Source organism: Ctenopharyngodon idella, chromosome 1 (assembly GCF_019924925.1).
Source record: "Ctenopharyngodon idella isolate HZGC_01 chromosome 1, HZGC01, whole genome shotgun sequence".
Lineage (NCBI taxonomy): Eukaryota > Metazoa > Chordata > Actinopteri > Cypriniformes > Xenocyprididae > Ctenopharyngodon > Ctenopharyngodon idella.
Genome location: NC_067220.1, coordinates 11,739,175 through 11,759,057, shown reverse-complemented (window position 1 = coordinate 11,759,057; position 19,883 = coordinate 11,739,175). Strand labels below are relative to the sequence as shown.

Below are 19,883 nucleotides of genomic sequence, written 5' to 3'. Positions count from 1 at the left end.
TTTTTCTTTTCTGAGCAGTAACAGTGGAAATGTTCAATAGTTTTTTTGTAGGCAAGAATTTATTTAAAAACCTGAAAAATATTTAGTGAAAAGAGGTATCTAGACCATTACAAGTTTGAAGGGTTTAAGAACTGCAAAACACAAGGACAGCTGTACATTGAACCTCAAGTAAAGTCAAATTGTTTCAAATGCATAATATGTTTATTTTATTTGTTCTTTATAGTGACTTTTCTCCATATTGTTTACAAGGACTGCTCTTCTTTTTGACACCAAAGAAAAAAGCCATAAAAACTGACTAGTCAATTAAAAACAAAAGTTTTATGTTGTTTTAAGTTTTAAATTGGCTATCTTCACACTGATTCAAATTTCAGCTCATTTCCAACCTTAGAATGCAGTGCCTGTCAAAAGTTTGGAAACATTATAATTTACAATTGTATTTATTTAATAAAAAAAATACAGTAAAGCAGTAAGACTGCAAAATATTATTACAAATTAAAAGAACTGAATATATTTTAAAAATGTAATTTATTCCTGTGATGCCAAAGCTGAATTTTCAGCATCATTACTCCAGTCTTCAGTGTCACATGATCCTTCAGAAATCATTCTAATATGCTGAATTGCTCCTCAAGAATATTTATTATTATTATCAATGTTGAAAACAGTTGTGCTGCTTAATAATTTTGTGGAAATGGTGATACTTTTTTCAAGATTTATTGATGAATAGAAAGCTCAATGAACAGCATTTATTTGCATTTATTAAGATTATTTATTAAATGTTTAAAACATATAAATCTTTTGTAACATTATAAATGACTTTACTGCCACTTTTGATTAATTTATTACATCCTTGAAATTTTTTTTTTTTAATTTCTCCTTTTTTTTAATACCACAAATGTTTGAATGGTATCATTGTTTCCACAAAAATGCTTTCAACATTGACAATAATAATAATAATAATAATAAATGTTTCTTGATCATGATTTCTGAAGGATCATGTGACACTGAAGACTGGAGTAATGATGCTGAAAATTCAGCTTTGATCACAGGAATAAATTACCTTTTTAAATTTATTAAAATAAAAGACAATTAGGCCTATTTTAAATTGTTATACTATTTCACAATATTACTGTCTTTACTGTATTTTTGAATAAATAAATGCAGCTTTGGTGAGCAAAAGCAAAGCCTGAAGACATACAAAAGAAAAACACTTTATCTGCTAGACAACACTATAAATACAGGCTATATATAGGGCTACAGATATTGTTTACTTTAAAGGGTTCTCTTTTAGTTTCATAAATGAGCTTACACATTACACGGACTAAGGAATATGTTTAAATGTACTGTAGCCTGTGTTGCCATAAGGAGATATGTGGTGGATCAAGTTTGTGAGCCTCATTTCCTTAAAAGTATTCATGGACAAATCAGGAGGTTAGAAATACTCCCCCATTTCACTGCAACACCAGTGTATCCTTGCCTGTGGTGTTGGTATACTGTAGTATTTGTAGAACTGCATTTGGCCTTTACATTTCATATCTTTCATAGCCTTTACACAGAAGGCAGGTACTGTGTATCATGTTTCTTACATTCTCGCGTTATTGTTTTTTTCATTTAACAGGTTAATAGCTTGGTCTTTGGCTTGTACTGCTAAATTTGAGGTACATGTTTATTTACAGTGGGTACGGAAAGTATCCAGACCCCTTTAAATTTCTCACTCTTTGTTATATTGCAGCCATTTGCTAAAATCATTTAAGTTCATTTTTTTCCTCATTAATGTACACACAGCACCCCATATTGACAGAAAAACACAGAATTGTTGACATTTTTGCAGATTTATTAAAAAAGAAAAACTGAAATATCACATGGTCCTAAGTATTCAGACCCTCTGCTCAGTATTTAGTAGAAGCACCCTTTTGATCTAATACAGCCATGAGTCTTTTTGGGAAAGATGCAACAAGTTTTTCACACCTGGATTTGGGGATCCTCTGCCATTCCTCCTTGCAGATCCTCTCCAGTTCTGTCAGGTTGGATGGTAAACGTCGGTGGACAGCCATTTTTAGGTCTCTCCAGAGATGCTCAATTGGGTTTAAGTCAGGGCTCTGGCTGGGCCATTCAAGAACAGTCACGGAGTTGTTGTGAAGCCATTCCTTCGTTATTTTAGCTGTGTGCTTAGGGTCATTGTCTTGTTGGAAGGTAAACCTTCGGCCCAGTCTGAGGTCCTGAGCACTCTGGAGAAGGTTTTCGTCCAGGATATCCCTGTACTTGGCCGCATTCATCTTTCCCTCGATTGCAACCAGTCGTCCTGTCCCTGCAGCTGAAAAACACCCCCACAGCATGATGCTGCCACCACCATGCTTCACTGTTGGGACTGTATTGGACAGGTGATGAGCAGTGCCTGGTTTTCTCCACACATACCGCTTAGAATTAAGGCCAAAAAGTTCTATCTTGGTCTCATCAAACCAGAGAATCTTATTTCTCACCATCTTGGAGTCCTTCCATGTGGGCTTTCATGTGTCTTGCACTGAAGAGAGGCTTCTGTCGGGCCACTCTGCCATAAAGCCCCGACTGGTGGAGGCCTGCAGTGATGGTTGACTTTCTACAACTTTCTCCCATCTCCCGACTGCATCTCTGGAGCTCAGCCACAGTGATCTTTGGGTTCTTCTTTACCTCTCTCACCAAGGCTCTTCTCCCCTGATAGCTCAGTTTGGCCGGACGGCCAGCTCTAGGAAGAGTTCTGGTATGGCAGAGAGCAGGCAGAATCGTAGTCGAGGAACAGGCAAAGGGTCAGGGCTGGCAGATAACAATCGTAAATCCAAAACAGAGCAAGTAGTCCAAAGGGCAGGCAGCAGAGAATCGTATACGGGGATCAGGAACAGGATCAGGAACAGGATCAGGAACAGGATCAGGAACAGGATCAGGAACAGGATCAGGAACAGGATCAGGAACAGGATCAGGAACAGGATCAGGAACAGGATCAGGAACAGGATCAGGAACAGGATCAGGAACAGGATCAGGAACAGGATCAGGAACAGGATCAGGAACAGGATCAGGAACAGGATCAGGAACAGGATCAGGAACAGGATCAGGAACAGGATCAGGAACAGGATCAGGAACAGGATCAGGAACAGGATCAGGAACAGGATCAGGAACAGGATCAGGAACAGGATCAGGAAGACAAGATAACAAATGCTCGGAAATGCAACAAGTGTAAACAAGACCTCGCAAAGTGTGTGTGGAAGTGAGTGGCTTAAATAGTCCGGGTAATGAGCTGCAGCTGGGTGTGGTGATTATTGATTGGTGGAGTGAGTGCAGGTGATAGGCAGGGAGGATTGTGGGAAATGAAGTCCGGGAGTGACTGGAACTGTGACAGTAAGGTCTTATATAGACAGGTGTGTGGCTTTCCTAATCAAGTCCAATCAGTATAATCAAACACAGCTGGACTCAAATGAAGGTGTAGAACCATCTCAAGGATGATCAGAAGAAATGGACAGCACCTGAGTTAAATATGAGTGTCACAGCAAAGGGTCTGAATACTTAGGACCATGTGATATTTCAGTTTTTCTTTTTTAATAAATCTGCAAAAATGTCAACAATTCTGTGTTTTTCTGTCAATATGGGGTGCTGTGTGTACATTAATGAGGAAAAAAAATGAACTTAAATGATTTTAGCAAATGGCTGCAATATAACAAAGAGTGAAAAATTTAAGGGGGTCTGAATACTTTCCGTACCCACTGTATATAGCCTATTACACAATATAAGTTGTTATAGCAGTTATAAAAATTATAGCATGGTTGTTGTTCTTGCAGAGATCTTGATAATTCATCATTTCATCCTCTTCATCATGACGCTGCTTCTTCATGTGCTGATGCTGTTTCTTCTCTCCGGTGGTTCAGCCAAAGTTGTGCGGAATTTTGAGCATGAGTGTGGTCAATTTTTTGCAAATGGAAAATCCCCAACAACATTTACTGGACCACAGTACAGGCAGATCTGCCAAACTCGAAATGATGTTGCTTATTTTGCCACATATTATGATACATACAACAGGATCCCAGTGTACTCAGCCTACAAGTTTGAAGGGTTAAAGCACTGCACAAGACTTAATGAGTGGTACATTGAACCTCAAGTAAGTGAAATATTTTTACACTCTACACTTACACTCTTTCAGCTAAAAGACTTGGAATAGCACATAGTGGCATGCATAATAAGCTAGGATAAGAGAAAGTATTTTACAATCATTAAAGAAAATAAAAATCATAATACCATGACAATACTGGAAAAGTGCTATAATGACGACAAGAAGACGAATCTGTAGTGCTTCTGTGAAGTGCTATAAGTCAAAAGAAGTGACATTTAAGACATTTCAAGAAACGTTTCTGAAAACCACACACATAAGCAGTTGATTTGATAAACTCGGCTTTCACAGACAGGGCTTAGACTAAGCCAGAATTAGGCCTTAGTTGAATTATTTTTTATTTAAGTAGCTTTTATAAATGTGCCCTAGATAAAAAATAAAATAAAAAATAAAAACATTACTGGTGTGCATCTTGAGACAAAACTATGGCACTGACATATTTTAAGATATGCAAGTTGCATTCAGTTAAAACAGCTCAAACATTTAGTCTAGGACTAGCTTAAGCCTTGTCTGTGAAACAGGGGGTCAGTAGACATGATTTCAAGGTAAAGAGAGATTGCTAGTCTAGCATGAGTGCTTACACAAGTATGTTGTAAAGCAGGAAAAGGAATGCTGCCTGTGAATAGGGATTTACAGTTCTTTCTTCTTCTATCCAGCATTCTCAGTTGTATCTTTTCTATGTTATATAATATATAAAATATTATTGCAGCTTGATGATAATGAGGCAGGACTAAACATGGCATTCCAGAAGAATGTAAGATATTGTGGAGAACGTCAAGCTCTCAATGGAGATTATGTGAAGTCTGGCTTCCACAAAGGTCATCTGGCACCAGTCTATCACGCAGAATCACAGGACTGTGCTGACGCCACCTTCACTCTCACCAATGCTGCTCCACAAAACTCCTCTTTTAACCAAGGTCAATGGAGGAAGGTAGAAGAAATGTTGGCAAAAGATATTGAATTCAAATGTCAAATTCAACATGTTTACATTGTTACAGGGGTGGTACCAGGTAAAAAATTTTTACCAGATGAAAAAGTAAAAAGAGTGAATGTGCCTAGTCATTTCTGGACTGCATTCTGCTGCTTAGACCATAAAAACCGATGTTCACACTCAGGGGGAGTCATTGGAACCAATGACAAAAACTCCTTTATTGTGGGAATGACTGTGGCTTTTTTAGAGAGAAGGTTGCAAAACCTTTATAGAACAACAACATTTAGGGTGTTTCAATAAAAATATCAAAAACAGACAAAGGTTGCTTCAAAAGCCTTATTGAGCAAATTAAACTTTGCAAAAATTTTTAAAGGGAACTATTTTGAGTTGTGTTTTATGCAGATTAGTATAATTTCATTATAACAAATCACTTTAACATCCCGTGTTTGAATTTAAAACAATTACTTTCTAATGCTGACAGTAATACTGTAAACCTTGTGCTGGATGTCAGCTGATTTAGAGACAGACCTGGGCAAACTTAATGGAACAACACTGAAGTTGTTTCATTAAAAAGTTGTATTAAAGTTTGCAAACATTTTGGGGGAATCTATATTGAGTGTTATGTTTTATGTCTTAATCAAATGACAAATTAGAATGACAATCTTATCTGTAAAATTATAACGAAAATGATTATCATTTCTCTGTAACTATTATCATTATAATGTCTTAATTGTATTAACCTTTGATACCTCTAATAAAAATCATTCGGTTACACTTTATTTTACAGTGCCGTAATTACACTGTAATTACTCAAATAAGTACTGAGTACTATTAATTAACTACGTGTAGTTATTATAGAGTTACAGTTAAGGTTAGGGTTTGGTTTAGGGTTAGTTACTTGTAATTATGCATAATTTACTGTTATTACTATAGTAAGTACATGTAATGTGTAACTACGGCACTGTAAAATAAAGTGTTACAAATCATTCATACTGCAAACCTTGTATTGGATGCTTCTAGAAATATATATGTGCATTTGCACCATGTTTTGCACCTGATTACACACGCAAAAAAAAAATTAACACAGTTTTTGTGATATATTACAGTATCAGACAATCATATAGATCATACCTGCAGCTGTCAGTGACAATAGAGGCTCTGATACTTTAATGTCAATGGTGGAAAACAAACATAGACAAAAAGTTGTGAGAATTGTCAGTTTAGTTTATTAGAAGAATCAGTAAAGATTTCATTATAATGGGCTATTTTATTGGACTGAACTGGTCTTGACTCTGAACTGGTCACAGACAAGCTGCAATTATTTGGCTAAACAATCTTCAACAGAAACTTAAGCATAAGCATACGCATAAGCGCTCTCAAAATGACAAGCTCCAATCTTTTTCTAGCCTTTTTAAGACTTTTATTGTCAGAAACAGTGTAAAAACGACAGTAAATGATGGGATGATGAGGGGGTAAAGCTCCACGACCCCAACACAAGCAATGCAGCTTCCCAGGCTGCTACAATAGTTGCTGTATGTGGCAAAGTTTGAGAGATCTGTGGCATCAAATCTTTTGGGGCCATACACACAGAACGCATTTTACTATTTCACTGCACTACTTTTCCATAGTTTTTCAATGTAAACATGCTAGACAGACGTGTTTGACAGTTGCGCTTGTGCCTTGCATCTTTTGCAGCATCTTGTGCGTGGGAGTTAAAAACACTGCGTTAAAGTTAAAAGATCAACTTTTCCCCATTCCACCTTCAGATGTACCTGTCCCTTAAACATTACATCAAAAAAGCAAACAGTATATAGTCAATTTTACATGTCAGTCAAATGACATCTTCCTGTATCAGTGGGTGCTTTTTGTCCAGAATAAGACTTTTTGCGAATAATGAAACCTATCCTTGGTTTGAATAGGTGAAAGTGGAAGGTCATAAACTAAAACTAAGACACCAACAAGACTTTTTTCAACCAGTCATAAAGCATATCCATCTTACAGTAAATTACACATGGTGGCCGTACATTTAAACATGACAGGAACAGTCATACACCAATTTATTTAACAATTTGATGGGTTTTCATATAGTTTTGGATTATATGCAAATGGATATTTCAACGCACTTTATCAGAGCTAACATTCCTGATGAAAAAAACAGCATAGCTGTTCACCAGCATATGTTGTGTTTTGGATGCTGGTTCCCAGAATGAAATGCTAATATGCTGGTGTCCTAAATCAGAATACATAGACTTTTCAGGATACAGACTTTCCTTGCAAAACCCAGCCTGAACCAGTATGCAAACTCTGGTCTAAGCTGGTGTTTTTTAGCAGGGATAGAGTTTGGAAATGTTGTTTATTCTTACATAATTAACAGTGTACATGTGAGAGAGACACTCAGTGGCCAGGTATATAGCTGTGTAATGTGAGTGTGTTGTTGAGTTTCAGCGTGTGAGTAGTGTGTGCCTGTGAGGTCAGACTGTATGTGGAGTAAGACACTGCAGACCCGAGCATCAGTCCAGCCATATATGATACAGTCATGGTGTTCCCTGTAAAATAAACATTGAGAAAACAAAATTAGTGGAGAAAACAATCACAATAAGATTTGCTTCTCCAATTGACAGAAATGAGATCAAATGGAAAGCAAATGGAGAATTTTTCTCCCACTTCTACAATTATTGTCATGAGATAAAGCCTCCAACAATTCTTCCAAAAACAAATTATTTGAGCTATGCTATCTATATGATTTTTTTTTTATCTATCATAGATTTTTGAATACTGGGACTTTGGAAAATATGTGTGAAGGGATTATATTAAAGTTACACCATGTATGTGTGTGTGTGTGTGTGTGTGTGTGTGTGTGTGTGTGTGTGAAGCATAAAACTGCAAGCTGCTTGTGGAGGACGGGCTTTAGCTCTGCTCTTCTGTGCTGATGAATCTGATGGTTTGAGACAAACCTGTGTTATCATCTTATCAGAGTGAATGCCACTATGACGACTTCAACACTCTTCCCTCTCTCAATAAATATATTAATACATAACGGAAAAGATATAGATGTTTGAATAATATATCTTTAGTCTACTACCACAGCACACTTATCTTTATTTGCGAACATGGCCTAATCACACACGAAAGACGAAAATATGCAATTTCTCAGGAAATCCATGGCAAAAACTCTAAAATATACATGATTACTATTAGGCTTATTATAGTGAATCAAGGTAGGACAAAAACACATTTCTTTTTATGTAGGCTACTTGAATTTTGTGGCCACGTCTTAAAAACGTACAGAGTAGATTTAATCTGTTTAAAAACATTTTTATATATTAAGTATTCACATTTTGTGCAACCTACTGACAGAAAATGTGTCAACTGCATGCTTTATATTGCATATCACACATTTATTGAATACAGTAGCCATTTAGATGACTTATCGTGGTGATTGTGACAGAAAATATAAGCACAATTACTTAGAATTACTTAAAATAAATAAATAAATAAAAACTACCAAGTTTACCAGGGTATCTGTGCTTCAAGATTCTGACTTTTGACTTTGAAGGTTTTCAAAGGAAGGTTTTTTACTTTGGAGTGTTAACAAAGTATTAAGTGATGATTTCTGATCTGAGGACAGGTGGTTTTAGGGGTAGTGGGTGATAATGTCAGGACTTTGATAAAATAAAGAAATAAAGAGTTGGTATTAAGTTTGCATTTGTATTAAGTACATTCTAGTGATCATCTCTGACTAATTTTAAAGTGGAAAAGCTGCTGTTTTAAAACTAATCTGAAAAATTTCAAACTAACAGATCTGTACTCCTTTGCTATGTCAACAATTGCCTTTGCCTATTTTGTCAAAACATAATTAATAACACTTACAGCCCTATAAGTCTCCTGAGTAATAAAAGTTTCCTCTAGGTGTTTACTTTTTCGATGGCTACTGTGAAAGTAATTTTGAATTAATCATAAGTAACATTGGTTTTTCTTGCAGGATTAACATTTATATGCTTTTGAGAATGAAACGTCCCTCAACATTTGGGCAAAAGTTAGTGTGTGTTGAAATAACAAATGCAGATGGACAAGACTAGACGGCTGTCTGAATATATATATTGTCATGGGGAATCTCTCTGGTCTGAGATCATCCTGGCCGTGATTAAAAACTTCTTCGAAAGCATTGTCTGGTGTCTGTCTGATTAATTCTGCGCAGCATGCTAAACACTAGAGATCATATTTCCATTCCCAAGTGATAGTGTTCATTGAAGGCGAGACATCATCTGACTCTGAGGATAAATTTGGATTGGTGGTGCCAATCGTAGGTGTCTGGAAGATACAGGGTATTTAACTTAAGTCAAGTGTGCGTAGGTGATTATCTACCACATTACACATTTCTCTCACTCTATATGTGTGTCAGCCATACTCACCCGCCACTTCTCGCTGCTGAAGTGGCACCTTGCCGGCCGCCTGTATCATTGGTACTGAGCCGAGGTATCCGTTACTGATACCCAGCATCAAGGAGAGGCCGCAGGGCCAGGCTGGGTGCGCCAGCAGGGGGTGCTGCACAGGAGACACGCACATTACAAACAGGGGCAGGAAGAGAACACGCAAACATGACCAGACTAGCAGCTGAACACCACCCCACTCGTACGGACACGCTGCCAAGATCTAAAGAGAGTGAGAGAGAAATAAAGAGCTTTAAAGTCACCATGAAATCAAAATAACATTTATTGTTTTTTATGGATTACTGCATTGTTTAAGCAGTTTTTCATAGAAAACCATTATAAATAAAATGCTTAACCACATAACACATTGCATTCATATTCTGGGCTCATCCGCTCATATAGTAATAAGGTATATACTGAATTTGATCTTTTAATATTACTGTTTTAGTACAGTTTTAGGCACTTTAGGGGTTTTTGCACATTAAGTGTTCTGAAATGTCTTGCTGTTTTTAGTGATTGAAATACTGCTGCAGGTGCATTATATGGATTGCAAGTGCCCAAACTTGCAAAAATGGACAAACTCGTGCTACAGTTCTATGAATGTTTTGCCCTCCAGGCCTCCATGCCAGTCACGTGACTGAAAACTATAAAAAGCAAACCACAATAATCCAAACATCCAATCAATTCCCAAAGGACGAAATCAAGTCCCATCCTACATTTTTTCTTGTTCAACAAGCCATTTCATTCAGATATACACCGATCAGGCATAACATTATGACCACCTTCCTAATATTGTGTTGGTCCCCCTTTTGCTGCCAAAACAGCCCTGACCCGTCGAGGCATGGACTCCACTAGACCCCTGAAGGTGTGCTGTGGTATCTGGCACCAAGATGTTAGCAGCAGATCCTTTAAGTCCTGTAAGTTGCGAGGTGGAGCCTCCATGGATCGGACTTGTTTGTTCAGCACATCCCACAGATGCTTGATTGGATTGAGATCTGGGGAATTTGGAGGCCAAGTCAACACCTCAAATTCGTTGTTGTGCTCCTCAAATCATTCCTGAACCATTTTTGCTTTGTGGCAGGGCGCATTTTCCTGCTGAAAGAGGCCACAGCCACCAGGGAATACCGTTTCCATGAAAGGTTGTACATGGTCTGCAACAATGCTTAGGTAGGTGGTACGTGTCAAAGTAACATCCGCATGGATGGCAGGACCCAAGGTTTCCCAGCAGAACATTGCCGAAAGCATCACACTGCCTCCGCCGGCTTGCCTTCTTCCCATAATGCATCCTGGTGCCATGTGTTCCCCAGGTAAGCGACGCACACGCACCCGGCCATCCACGTGATGTAAAAGAAAATGTTTTCATCAGACCAGGCCACCTTCTTCCATTGCTCCGCACTGTGCACTGTGTATTCTGACACCTTTCTATCAGAACCAGCATTAACTTCTTGAGCAATTTGAGCTACAGTAGCTCGTCTGTTGGATAGGACTGTACAGGCCAGCCTTTGCTCCCCAGGTGCATCAATGAGCCTTGGCCGCCAATGACCCTGTCGCCGGTTCACCACTGTTCCTTCCTTGGACCACTTTTGATAGATACTGACCACTGCAGACCGGAAACACCCCACAAGAGCTGCAGTTTTGGAGATGCTCTGACCCAGTCGTCTAGCCATCACAATTTGGCCCTTGTCAGACTCGCTCAAATCCTTACGCTTGCCCATTTTTCCTGCTTCTAACACATCAACTTTGAGGACAAAATGTTCACTTGCTGCCTTATATATCCCACCCACTAACAGGTGCCGTGATGAAGAGATAATCAGTGTTATTCACTTCACCTGTAAGTGGTCATAATGTTATGCCTGATCGGTGTATGTCACAATAAGGAAGAAAAGACAGTCGCAACTTCCGTTTCACGTCAACTTTAAACATTTACCTTTTTAAAATGATATTATATGCTCATAAATGACATCGAACTGTTTCATTTCACCTTGCCCACAAAGTCTGCCATGTTGAACAGAGCCATGGTGAGAATAGGCAGCCATTCTCCCAGTGTATCGTTGCGTAACTCTGACTCCAAACCAGGGAACAGACACAGTGTGATAAAATATGTCACCAGGATTGAGAGCATATAGGGCCAGATCATCCGAGCAACAGCACACCTCCGACCTAGAAGCTCTGTAAAAAAACATCATGTTAGAATACTTCAGTGCTAAAAATGTGACATTAATTGAACTCAACTTTATTTTGTAGTCTGTACACAGAATAGCTACAGGCGGTTGTGATAAAAACGATGGCTCACCCTTCACACTAATCCAGGTTCTTTTGGTTTCTGGTTTGGGTACATCAAATCTGACGTATATTCCATCTCCATGGGAACCGTTACCAAGATTTACTGCATCAGCGTCATCAACTGTGCTTGACACCACTCCATCCTAATTTGTGGAAATGCCATGAGTCAATGTCAACTTTTTCTTTAAGCAAACCATTCTAAAATCTGGTGAACTGTCTGTTCTTACAACAAATGTTGGGGGAAATAAAACTTTTTATATTGACAATTGACCATTTTCTACAAAAAACGTCTTAGGAATGAATCAAAAATATATATTAATAATCAACAGTTCGCTAGACTATCCTTGTGAAAATAAAGCACACTTTAGCATACTTTTAACAGGAGTATATGGAAAAAATCTTTAAAAGTGCAAACTGGGTGTAATGGGTATGGATACTACAAAGGTATGTCTACTATCGTGGATAAAAGATAGTAGACATACCCATACGCTTTTGCTGAGATTTGTTACAATACATTGTTGGATTTCCTTGTGTCAGAACTGTGCATAAATCCAAAAAGGCTATCTAAGTAGGGAGCTCATTAGTTTTTGAAACACCTCATACACCTAATTTTTTGCCAAATAACTTTTCTTGAAATGTAAGAAGGAAAACAAACAGAAGCCTTTTAAAACCTGCCAGTAACCTCCATAACTCACAAAAAGTCACTAAAAGTCAAATTCAAACCAGTATATTGATGTGTGAATTTACCTCTTCCTCTGCACTGCTGTCGTAATGTATCTGATAGCCACTGTGCTTTTGTGTCGTAACATTATTAATCTGTCCTTTGAGCCAGCTGTGGCTGTGACGAGCTCTGTCGGTGTGATAACGGACAAAGTGGGTTTGTCGCACCACCACGTGTAGCAGAAAACAGAGCGTCTCTATTGAGATGGAGAACAGGAAGAAGATGATGGTGTTGTTCTTCTCGTCTTCCACCAGCAGCTTTGTAAAAATCCGACTCAGAGAGACAATAACTCCCGCAGTGCCTAAAACAACCATAATTGACAAAAAACACATCAACTGCAATACAAACAAACACCCACACATTATGTGTAAAAATCTTGTGAATTCATATTTCAAAGAAATTATATTTTCAAAAATGTTAAATTAAATTAAAAAGTATTTAAGGACCACTGAGATTTATTTTAACTGTGACATTATCTTCAAGACAAATAAGCACATTTCCTCCACCAATTCGAATTACCAAAATGCACAAAAATGACTGTAATATGAAAAATATATTATTATTTAAATTCTATCTTTAACATTTAAGATATTTGATTTCATTAAATATAATTTTCTTAAGTTAAAGGAGATATATGTAATTTATTTTAATATGTAATTGATTTTCATGTATTAAAGGATTAGTCCACTTTCAAATAAAAATTTCCTGATAATTTACTCACCCCCATGTCATCCAAGATGTTCATGTCCTTCTTTCTTCAGTCGAAAAGAAATTAAGGTTTTTGATGAAAACATTCCAGGATTATTCTCCTTATAGTGGACTTCAATGGCCTCCAAATGGTTGAAGGTCAAAATTAGTTTTAATGCAGCTTCAAAGAGCTTTAAACGATACCAGACGAGGAATAAGAGTATTATCTAGCGAAACGCTGTATGTCCTACACCTTCCCTATTCAACTTACGGAACAAACGTGGTGCCAGTTCCGTTTTTTCCATAAGTAGAATAGGGAAGGCGTAGGACATACAGTGTAAGCTTTTTGAAGAATACAGAAGCCGGAATGGCGAAGCACTTGCAAGGCGATCATTTGTGTTTATAAAGCATATACATTTGTATTTTTTTTAAGAAAATGACCGATCGTTTCGTAGATAAGACCCTTATTCCTCGTCTGGTATCATTTAAAGCTCTTTGAAGCTGCACTGAAACTGTAATTTTTACCTTCAACCGTTTGGAGACCATTGAAGTCCACTATATGGAGAATAATCCTGGAATGTTTTCATCAAAAACTTTAATTTCTTTTCGACTGAAGAAAGAAAGACATGAACATCTTGGATGACATGGGGGTGAGTAAACTATCAGGAAATTTCTATTTTAAAGTGGACTAATCCTTTAATCATTTTTATTACCAATGTGTGAACAGTTCGAAACGAAACCCCGATTTGCTAAGTTGTCTCTGAAAGCCTGTAGACTGGTTTTTATGTGAAGGACTCGTGACATTTTTGCCGGGAAAATCAAATGGATGTGACAATTACTCGCACCCCCAAGAGGATATTTTTTCATACTATAGCACATGAAATTAATGCTTCTACAATGTTCAGGATAAAAAAAAATTCTGTACTGTAATGTCAATGTGTCATGCAAAAAAAGGACTAATTCAAACTATAGTCTCACATAGCCAGATCTATGTGGTCTATAGCAGGGGTGGCGAACTTCGGCCCTGGAGAGCCACAGTCCTGCAGAGCTTTGCTTCAACCCTAATCAAACACACCTGAACATGCTAATCAAGGCCTGAAGGGTTGCTAGAAAGCTACAGGCAGGTGAGTTTTTATCAGGGTTGGAGCTAAACTCTGTAGGACTGGAGTCTCTCCAGGACCAGAGTTTGCCACCCCTGGTCTATAGTCTCAATATACTTTATAAACAAACTATCACAACAGTGTATAATTTAATTACCTCATCTATGAATTGCAAAGCCTGTGCAAACATATCCACATCGCAATGATCAGATACTTTCTTGACTGCCACTTTTCACCGCTGTCATTTTTGTTGTCTGTTTATTTTTTTACTGAAAATTAAAGGTAGGGTAGGCAATTATTTGTATAACCACTTTTTTTATACTGGTTGAAACTCTCTTCACATCCTGATAGCAATAAATAATAGAAGTGGTCTAAATATTAAAACATGTACATATATCTTCTGTGGAAGTCTCAGGATCAAAAAATGTTCTTCCAGCCGAATACAATGACGCAATGTCCTACCTGTCAGTCAACATATGTATTTGCAAACCTCCGCGCACCCTGTTCGCACAGACATCAGACGTCATCAGCGCATTCTGTGTAATGTTATGTGCTTTGAGACATGAGTTAGTTTAACGCCATCTCTCATTACGCTTTGCAGACTCTGCTGTGCACGTTCATGTCTTTTAAAGGAGGCGTGGTTTTAGGTGCTGGCTGCAGTTCAGTTAACGGCCACCAATGTCACTAATAACAAGGGTTTCTGAATTCTACATATAGCCCCTTTAAATAATATTTTTTTTCGTAAATTATCTGTATTTGTTGTACTGCCTTTAATTTAACCCTTGTAATACCATATTTTTACGATATAACTGGAAAACTTAATTTAAGAATTACAAAAAAAGTATTTTATTCTAACACAATGATTATAATTTCAGTCATGCAGTAATGGAAGTTCAGCTCACTCTCTCCAGTCATCACGCCCTGTGTGTACCTCTTGGGCAGCATCCCAGTGTAACCATAGAAACTGGACTGCTGCACTGCAAAGGTCAAAAGGACAATGTGATCACAAAAACACCATCTAGGCCAAATGCAAGAACATGGTTGCTTGTATATATGTACCTGTGCATCCAAATGCAACAATGGCAATTGCAGCCAGAGTAACAACATAGGACTGCTGAGTGTCAAACAGCTCCAACCAGACGTCAAACACACTCACAAACACCAAAGGTCCCAATGCAAATAGATATCCTATATACGCAAAATAAGAAATTTAGTGATATTGCAATCAATAAGTACAAACAATGTAATGTGCATGTAGAAAATGGTGCCTTTCATTGTTGTATTTAGAGGCGAATTCTGCATGTTCTCACCCACACAGATGCGAGTGTGCAAGCTCAGTCTCTCCACGAGTGCATTGTTCACAATAACAGCACTAAGAGCCACCAGTATGTACGTCAAACTCATGTCAAACACAATAGAGGTGCCTGACAATGGAAGAGAGGGGAATTTATATTTTGACTGTGCAATGCATATTTGTTACTTATCCACCCACAGCTCTGGGAATTGATGTGCAACAGGTTGGTTTTATCACACCTTTGAATTTGCGGTGGAGGTAGTCCACATCGGTGATGAAACTATTGTATGGCAGTAGAAAGCCGACACCAGCCAACAGCATGGCAAAGTAGATGCCATGGTAGCGATCATCAGGAATGGATTCCTCTGAGTCTGAAATAAAGACATGAGCTTGAAATAATACCAACCAGAATGACAGAGCAGCTTGATAAACCTGAGCCCCATTTTTAATTAATAGAACATAATCACCATTCTCAAACAGTAAAACATGGTGCTACAATGCCAAGGTCATGGGTTCCATTCCCAGGGAATGCATACACTGATAAAGTGTATGCCAAAGTGTCTGCCAAATGCATAAATGTAAAAGTAATGAATGTGTTTTTGTATTGTATATGACTAATGCAGTGTTTCTCAACCTGGAGTTTGTGAACCCCTAGTGGTTTGTGAGGGAACTGCAGAGAGTTTGAGAGTTAAAGGGTTAGTTCACCCTAAATTAATTTTCTTTCATTAATTACTCACCCTCATGTCGTTCCACACCTGTTAGACCTTCGTTTATCTTCAGAACACAAATTAAAATATTTTTGATGAAATCCGAGAGGTTTGTTTTTATCTCCCATAGAAAGCAATGTAATTACCTTCATTCAAGGTCCAGAAAAGTAGTAAAAACATTGTTAAAATAGTCCACGTGACTACAGTGATTCAACCTTAATTTTATGAAGCGACAAGAATACTTTTTTGTGTGCAAAAATAATGACTTTATTCAACAATATCTTCTCCCTGTCTTTCTGCTACGCTGTTTACGTCCAGCGCTTCCAGGTTCTACGTCAGAACGGCGACTCAGTATTGGCCGCCGTTACAGGTGTGCAACGACATCAGGGTAAGTAATTAATGACAGAAATTTCATTTTTGAGTAAACTAACCCTTTAATGAAAAGCAGATGATTAATTAAATCATAAAAATGTAAAATTAAAACAATTTTAAAATAAAACACTTACTAAAAAATGAAATGATTTTATTGTTTACCTGCATGTCATGTGACCATTAACCAACATCAAAGAACTGTGATGTGTTGTTGAAACTGAATTATTGAAAAATTAACTTAAAATCTCAGGGGTTACTTCAAAATACATATTTTAAATATTTTATGGGTTGGACTGGCAAAAAAAGTTTGGGAATCCTTGCACTATAATTTGTGCATTATTTCATAAATGCATGCGTCATATCCACATTTATACAAACTCGAAGACCTTAATGCATGCATCAAATACATCAATACACCCAGGCCATTTTGCATGTGCAATTTAATGCATTTTGTATGCACAGTTTTTATGGCATATTAATTCTGTGTGGTGCATATCTGCAACTCACCATGAGCGCTGTGATGTTTTATCCTACCCCTCTTCTCCTCCTCTGGCAGCTGACTAAAGCTGAAATTCGTGATCACAGCCTTCTCTCTACCCTGCCGATTCCTGCTCCACTCCTCAGAGTACATGACTGGAAAAAAATGTCAGAATTCACACATGGGTAAATTCATACTGTCAAGAGGCAGTTTGCCTTAAATTCTTTATACACTTACATTATATTATATTATAGCTCTTATATTATGTAAGTATGTGTGTGTGTGTACAAAATATATATATATATATATATATATATGTGTGTGTGTGTGTGTACAAAAATGTATCCTAATGTCCCTGAATATTGAATATTGACATTAAAAATACACCTTCTCTAAAAAATACTTACTGGAGTAGGCCTACTACAGGCGAAATACTGACAACTTGCCCCAGTATCCCTGGTATATTTATATGCTGTGGAAGAAAAATCAGTTATTTTATGCAACCAAGCACTGCAGTGGTTCTATGTTTGTTGAAGCATATGGGCATGAATGTTTCTCCCTCACCAGTTGAATTTGGACAAGCGCGCGCGGTTTAAATTTTACGGCGTTATAAAACACTGTGAGTCAGTTGGTCCAGGTGATAAACGCGAAATTAACATTGACACGTCGACGTCACCTGACAGATTCACCAAAGCTATTTTTAGAAATATCGAGCCTCAATGTCATTGCCTGTGAAATTTTAACGGCGGGGATATTGAATTGAAGTAGCTTATCACGTTAGAAAGACGGATCATTTATCTTTAAGGTCATTTGACATCTGAATGTCCTATAACGTTACATATTCGCAACTAATGCAATAGATTTATGCAGTATGATAATCAGAACATCAATCAGAGCTGTCGCGCGCTTTCATGAAAGGATAACAGGTCTCTTACCTGATGTACTAATGTCATTCACTCTCTCACAAGCGAATTATTTTTAATCACGATCCAGTGTCTCGTCTCCAAACGGTGTTATTTAAGGATGCTCGTTTTCTGCTCCTTCGTTCTCTCTCGAGGCTCACCGCCCTCCTGCGCAAGTCACGGAATCTTCACGCGCTTCACGATTGATCACCGGGGCTAGTTGTCACACTAAGGATGGGGTTCATTTGTATAGCCTATATAAACATACCTTAAAATATTTGCTAAAGAAAAAAACCCTATTATCGCCCATGAATAAAAGATTATTATGCGTATTGATTCACAAATCAGTTCACTGTTCAACAAACGCTGATAGCGGGGCATGTTGTCACAATGAAAATGTTTTTATTATCTGATTCGAAAAGAATTCCCTGAATTAATTAATTAATTAATTAATTAAATTTATTTATTTTAAGGAATAGGGTTAGAATTGAAGTGACTACACTCTAAAAATAATAGGCTAACTGTAAAAAAAAAAAACCGAAACAAATTTACACAGTAAAATACCGTTTTCCATCGAAACAGTAATATACCGTAAAAACAATGCATTCTGGGTAGTATTATTTGTTGTTTTCGAGAAAGTAACCTATAGGCCTCTTTTCTTAAAATGACAAATATTACCCAGAATGCATTGTTTTATTGTAGTATATTACAGTTTCAATGGAAAATGATATTTTACTGTGTATTTTACTGTTATACTTTGTATAGTTTTAGAAACTAACGTACAAAACCACTGCCAGTGAAAACATATTTGTGTAACTTTGACAATTGAAGTTACCGAGATACAACCACTGTGACAACTAGCCCCGGCCTCCCATATTTAATTCAAAGCCACAGATATGCAAATCATCACTTCTACATCTGGATTTTCACCATGTTCAGTTTATTTATTTACTTTATATGCACACATGAAAATAAAGGTTCTATTTTTTGGGGCAGTGATACTGTATAGAAGAACCCTTTTTGGTCCCCTAAATAATTTTTTTTGAACAGTCCTTATTTTTAATTACATATAAAGAGTGTTGAGCATTTGCATTTCAAAGAATGGTGTTGAACCGTTCTCTTTTCTTCAAAAACCAACATTTCTCTTCTTTTGTCGTTTGAAGTTCTTGCACTTTCCGATGGCTTGCTCCGGGGCAGAAAGACCTCGGGAGATTTTGGAAGAAATGCAAAGCTGAACCCTTAAATTATCTATTACCCTCATTTAGGTCACACTATAAAACCTCAGAGTTCTCATCTTTGTTAAAAAGAAGCAGAAGGGGATTCAAATGTAGGAAGGCAAACACATCTACACACAGACATAAAAGCAATTTTGGATGCATTGGAAGATACTGTTAGAAACATATTGTCTCTGATTCTGTCTTTTATTCCTAAATGCACAACACACAAAAGAACCACAAAAAGTGTCATTTCCATGGAAACATTGTGTGTGAGATCTCTCAGGAGATGCTGAGGAAACAAAACCCTTCGCCCTCGTCTTCTCTGCAGTATGTGGGTGGGTGCGCTCAGCAGTCTTACACGGGGGTTACAGTTAGCAATCCTGCACCGCAGTCTGTCATGGAAGATAAAGAGAGAAATCTACTGACACGATGAGCAGATACACACACTCTCGCACACATACACACAGCTCAGTATGTCACTATTACATTCATCTTGTTTTGGAATATACTTACATAAGCAGCAGCAGTGGGAAAGCCAGAGAAGTTAACCAGAAGTGAATTTAAATGTCATGAATGATCATTTCATACGCTGCAGCAAAGTGTCTCCATTTATACACATCTATGTCTGTAAA

At 37.5% G+C, this 19,883-nt stretch overlaps 2 protein-coding genes across 2 annotated transcripts; one reads left to right on the top strand and one right to left on the bottom strand.

Moving 5' to 3' along the window:
• Positions 1-3,832: 3,832 nt before the first annotated feature.
• Positions 3,833-5,360, top strand: LOC127511504 (endonuclease domain-containing 1 protein-like). The gene is made up of 2 exons (XM_051892344.1): positions 3,833-4,120; positions 4,839-5,360. The coding sequence occupies exons 1-2, from the start codon at positions 3,839-3,841 to the stop codon at positions 5,358-5,360; spliced, it is 804 nt and encodes a 267-aa protein (XP_051748304.1). The 5' UTR covers positions 3,833-3,838.
• Positions 5,361-6,275: 915 nt separating this feature from the next.
• On the bottom strand, positions 6,276-18,237 carry slc29a4b (asolute carrier family 29 member 4b). Its single transcript, XM_051909435.1, has 12 exons — positions 18,068-18,237; positions 17,540-17,604; positions 17,162-17,287; positions 15,815-15,946; positions 15,592-15,705; positions 15,341-15,469; positions 15,184-15,258; positions 12,521-12,795; positions 11,784-11,916; positions 11,472-11,659; positions 9,473-9,713; positions 6,276-7,606 (listed from the first exon to the last, which is right to left on the bottom strand). The coding sequence occupies exons 3-12, from the start codon at positions 17,283-17,285 to the stop codon at positions 7,455-7,457; spliced, it is 1,563 nt and encodes a 520-aa protein (XP_051765395.1). The 5' UTR covers positions 17,286-17,287; positions 17,540-17,604; positions 18,068-18,237; the 3' UTR covers positions 6,276-7,454.
• Between the last annotated feature and the right edge of the window lie 1,646 nt (positions 18,238-19,883).

Coding starts and splice junctions, on each gene's coding strand:
- LOC127511504 (XM_051892344.1), top strand. CDS start 3,839: ATGACGCTGCTTCTTCATGTGCTGATGCTGTTTCTTCTCTCCGGTGGT. Junction 4,121..4,838: donor AGTGGTACATTGAACCTCAA/GTAAGTGAAATA, acceptor ATATTATTGCAG/CTTGATGATAATGAGGCAGG.
- slc29a4b (XM_051909435.1), bottom strand. CDS start 17,285: ATGTACTCTGAGGAGTGGAGCAGGAATCGGCAGGGTAGAGAGAAGGCT. Junction 15,706..15,814: donor CCTCCACCGCAAATTCAAAG/GTGTGATAAAAC, acceptor TTCCATTGTCAG/GCACCTCTATTGTGTTTGAC. Junction 9,714..11,471: donor TGGCAGACTTTGTGGGCAAG/GTGAAATGAAAC, acceptor CACTCTCTTTAG/ATCTTGGCAGCGTGTCCGTA.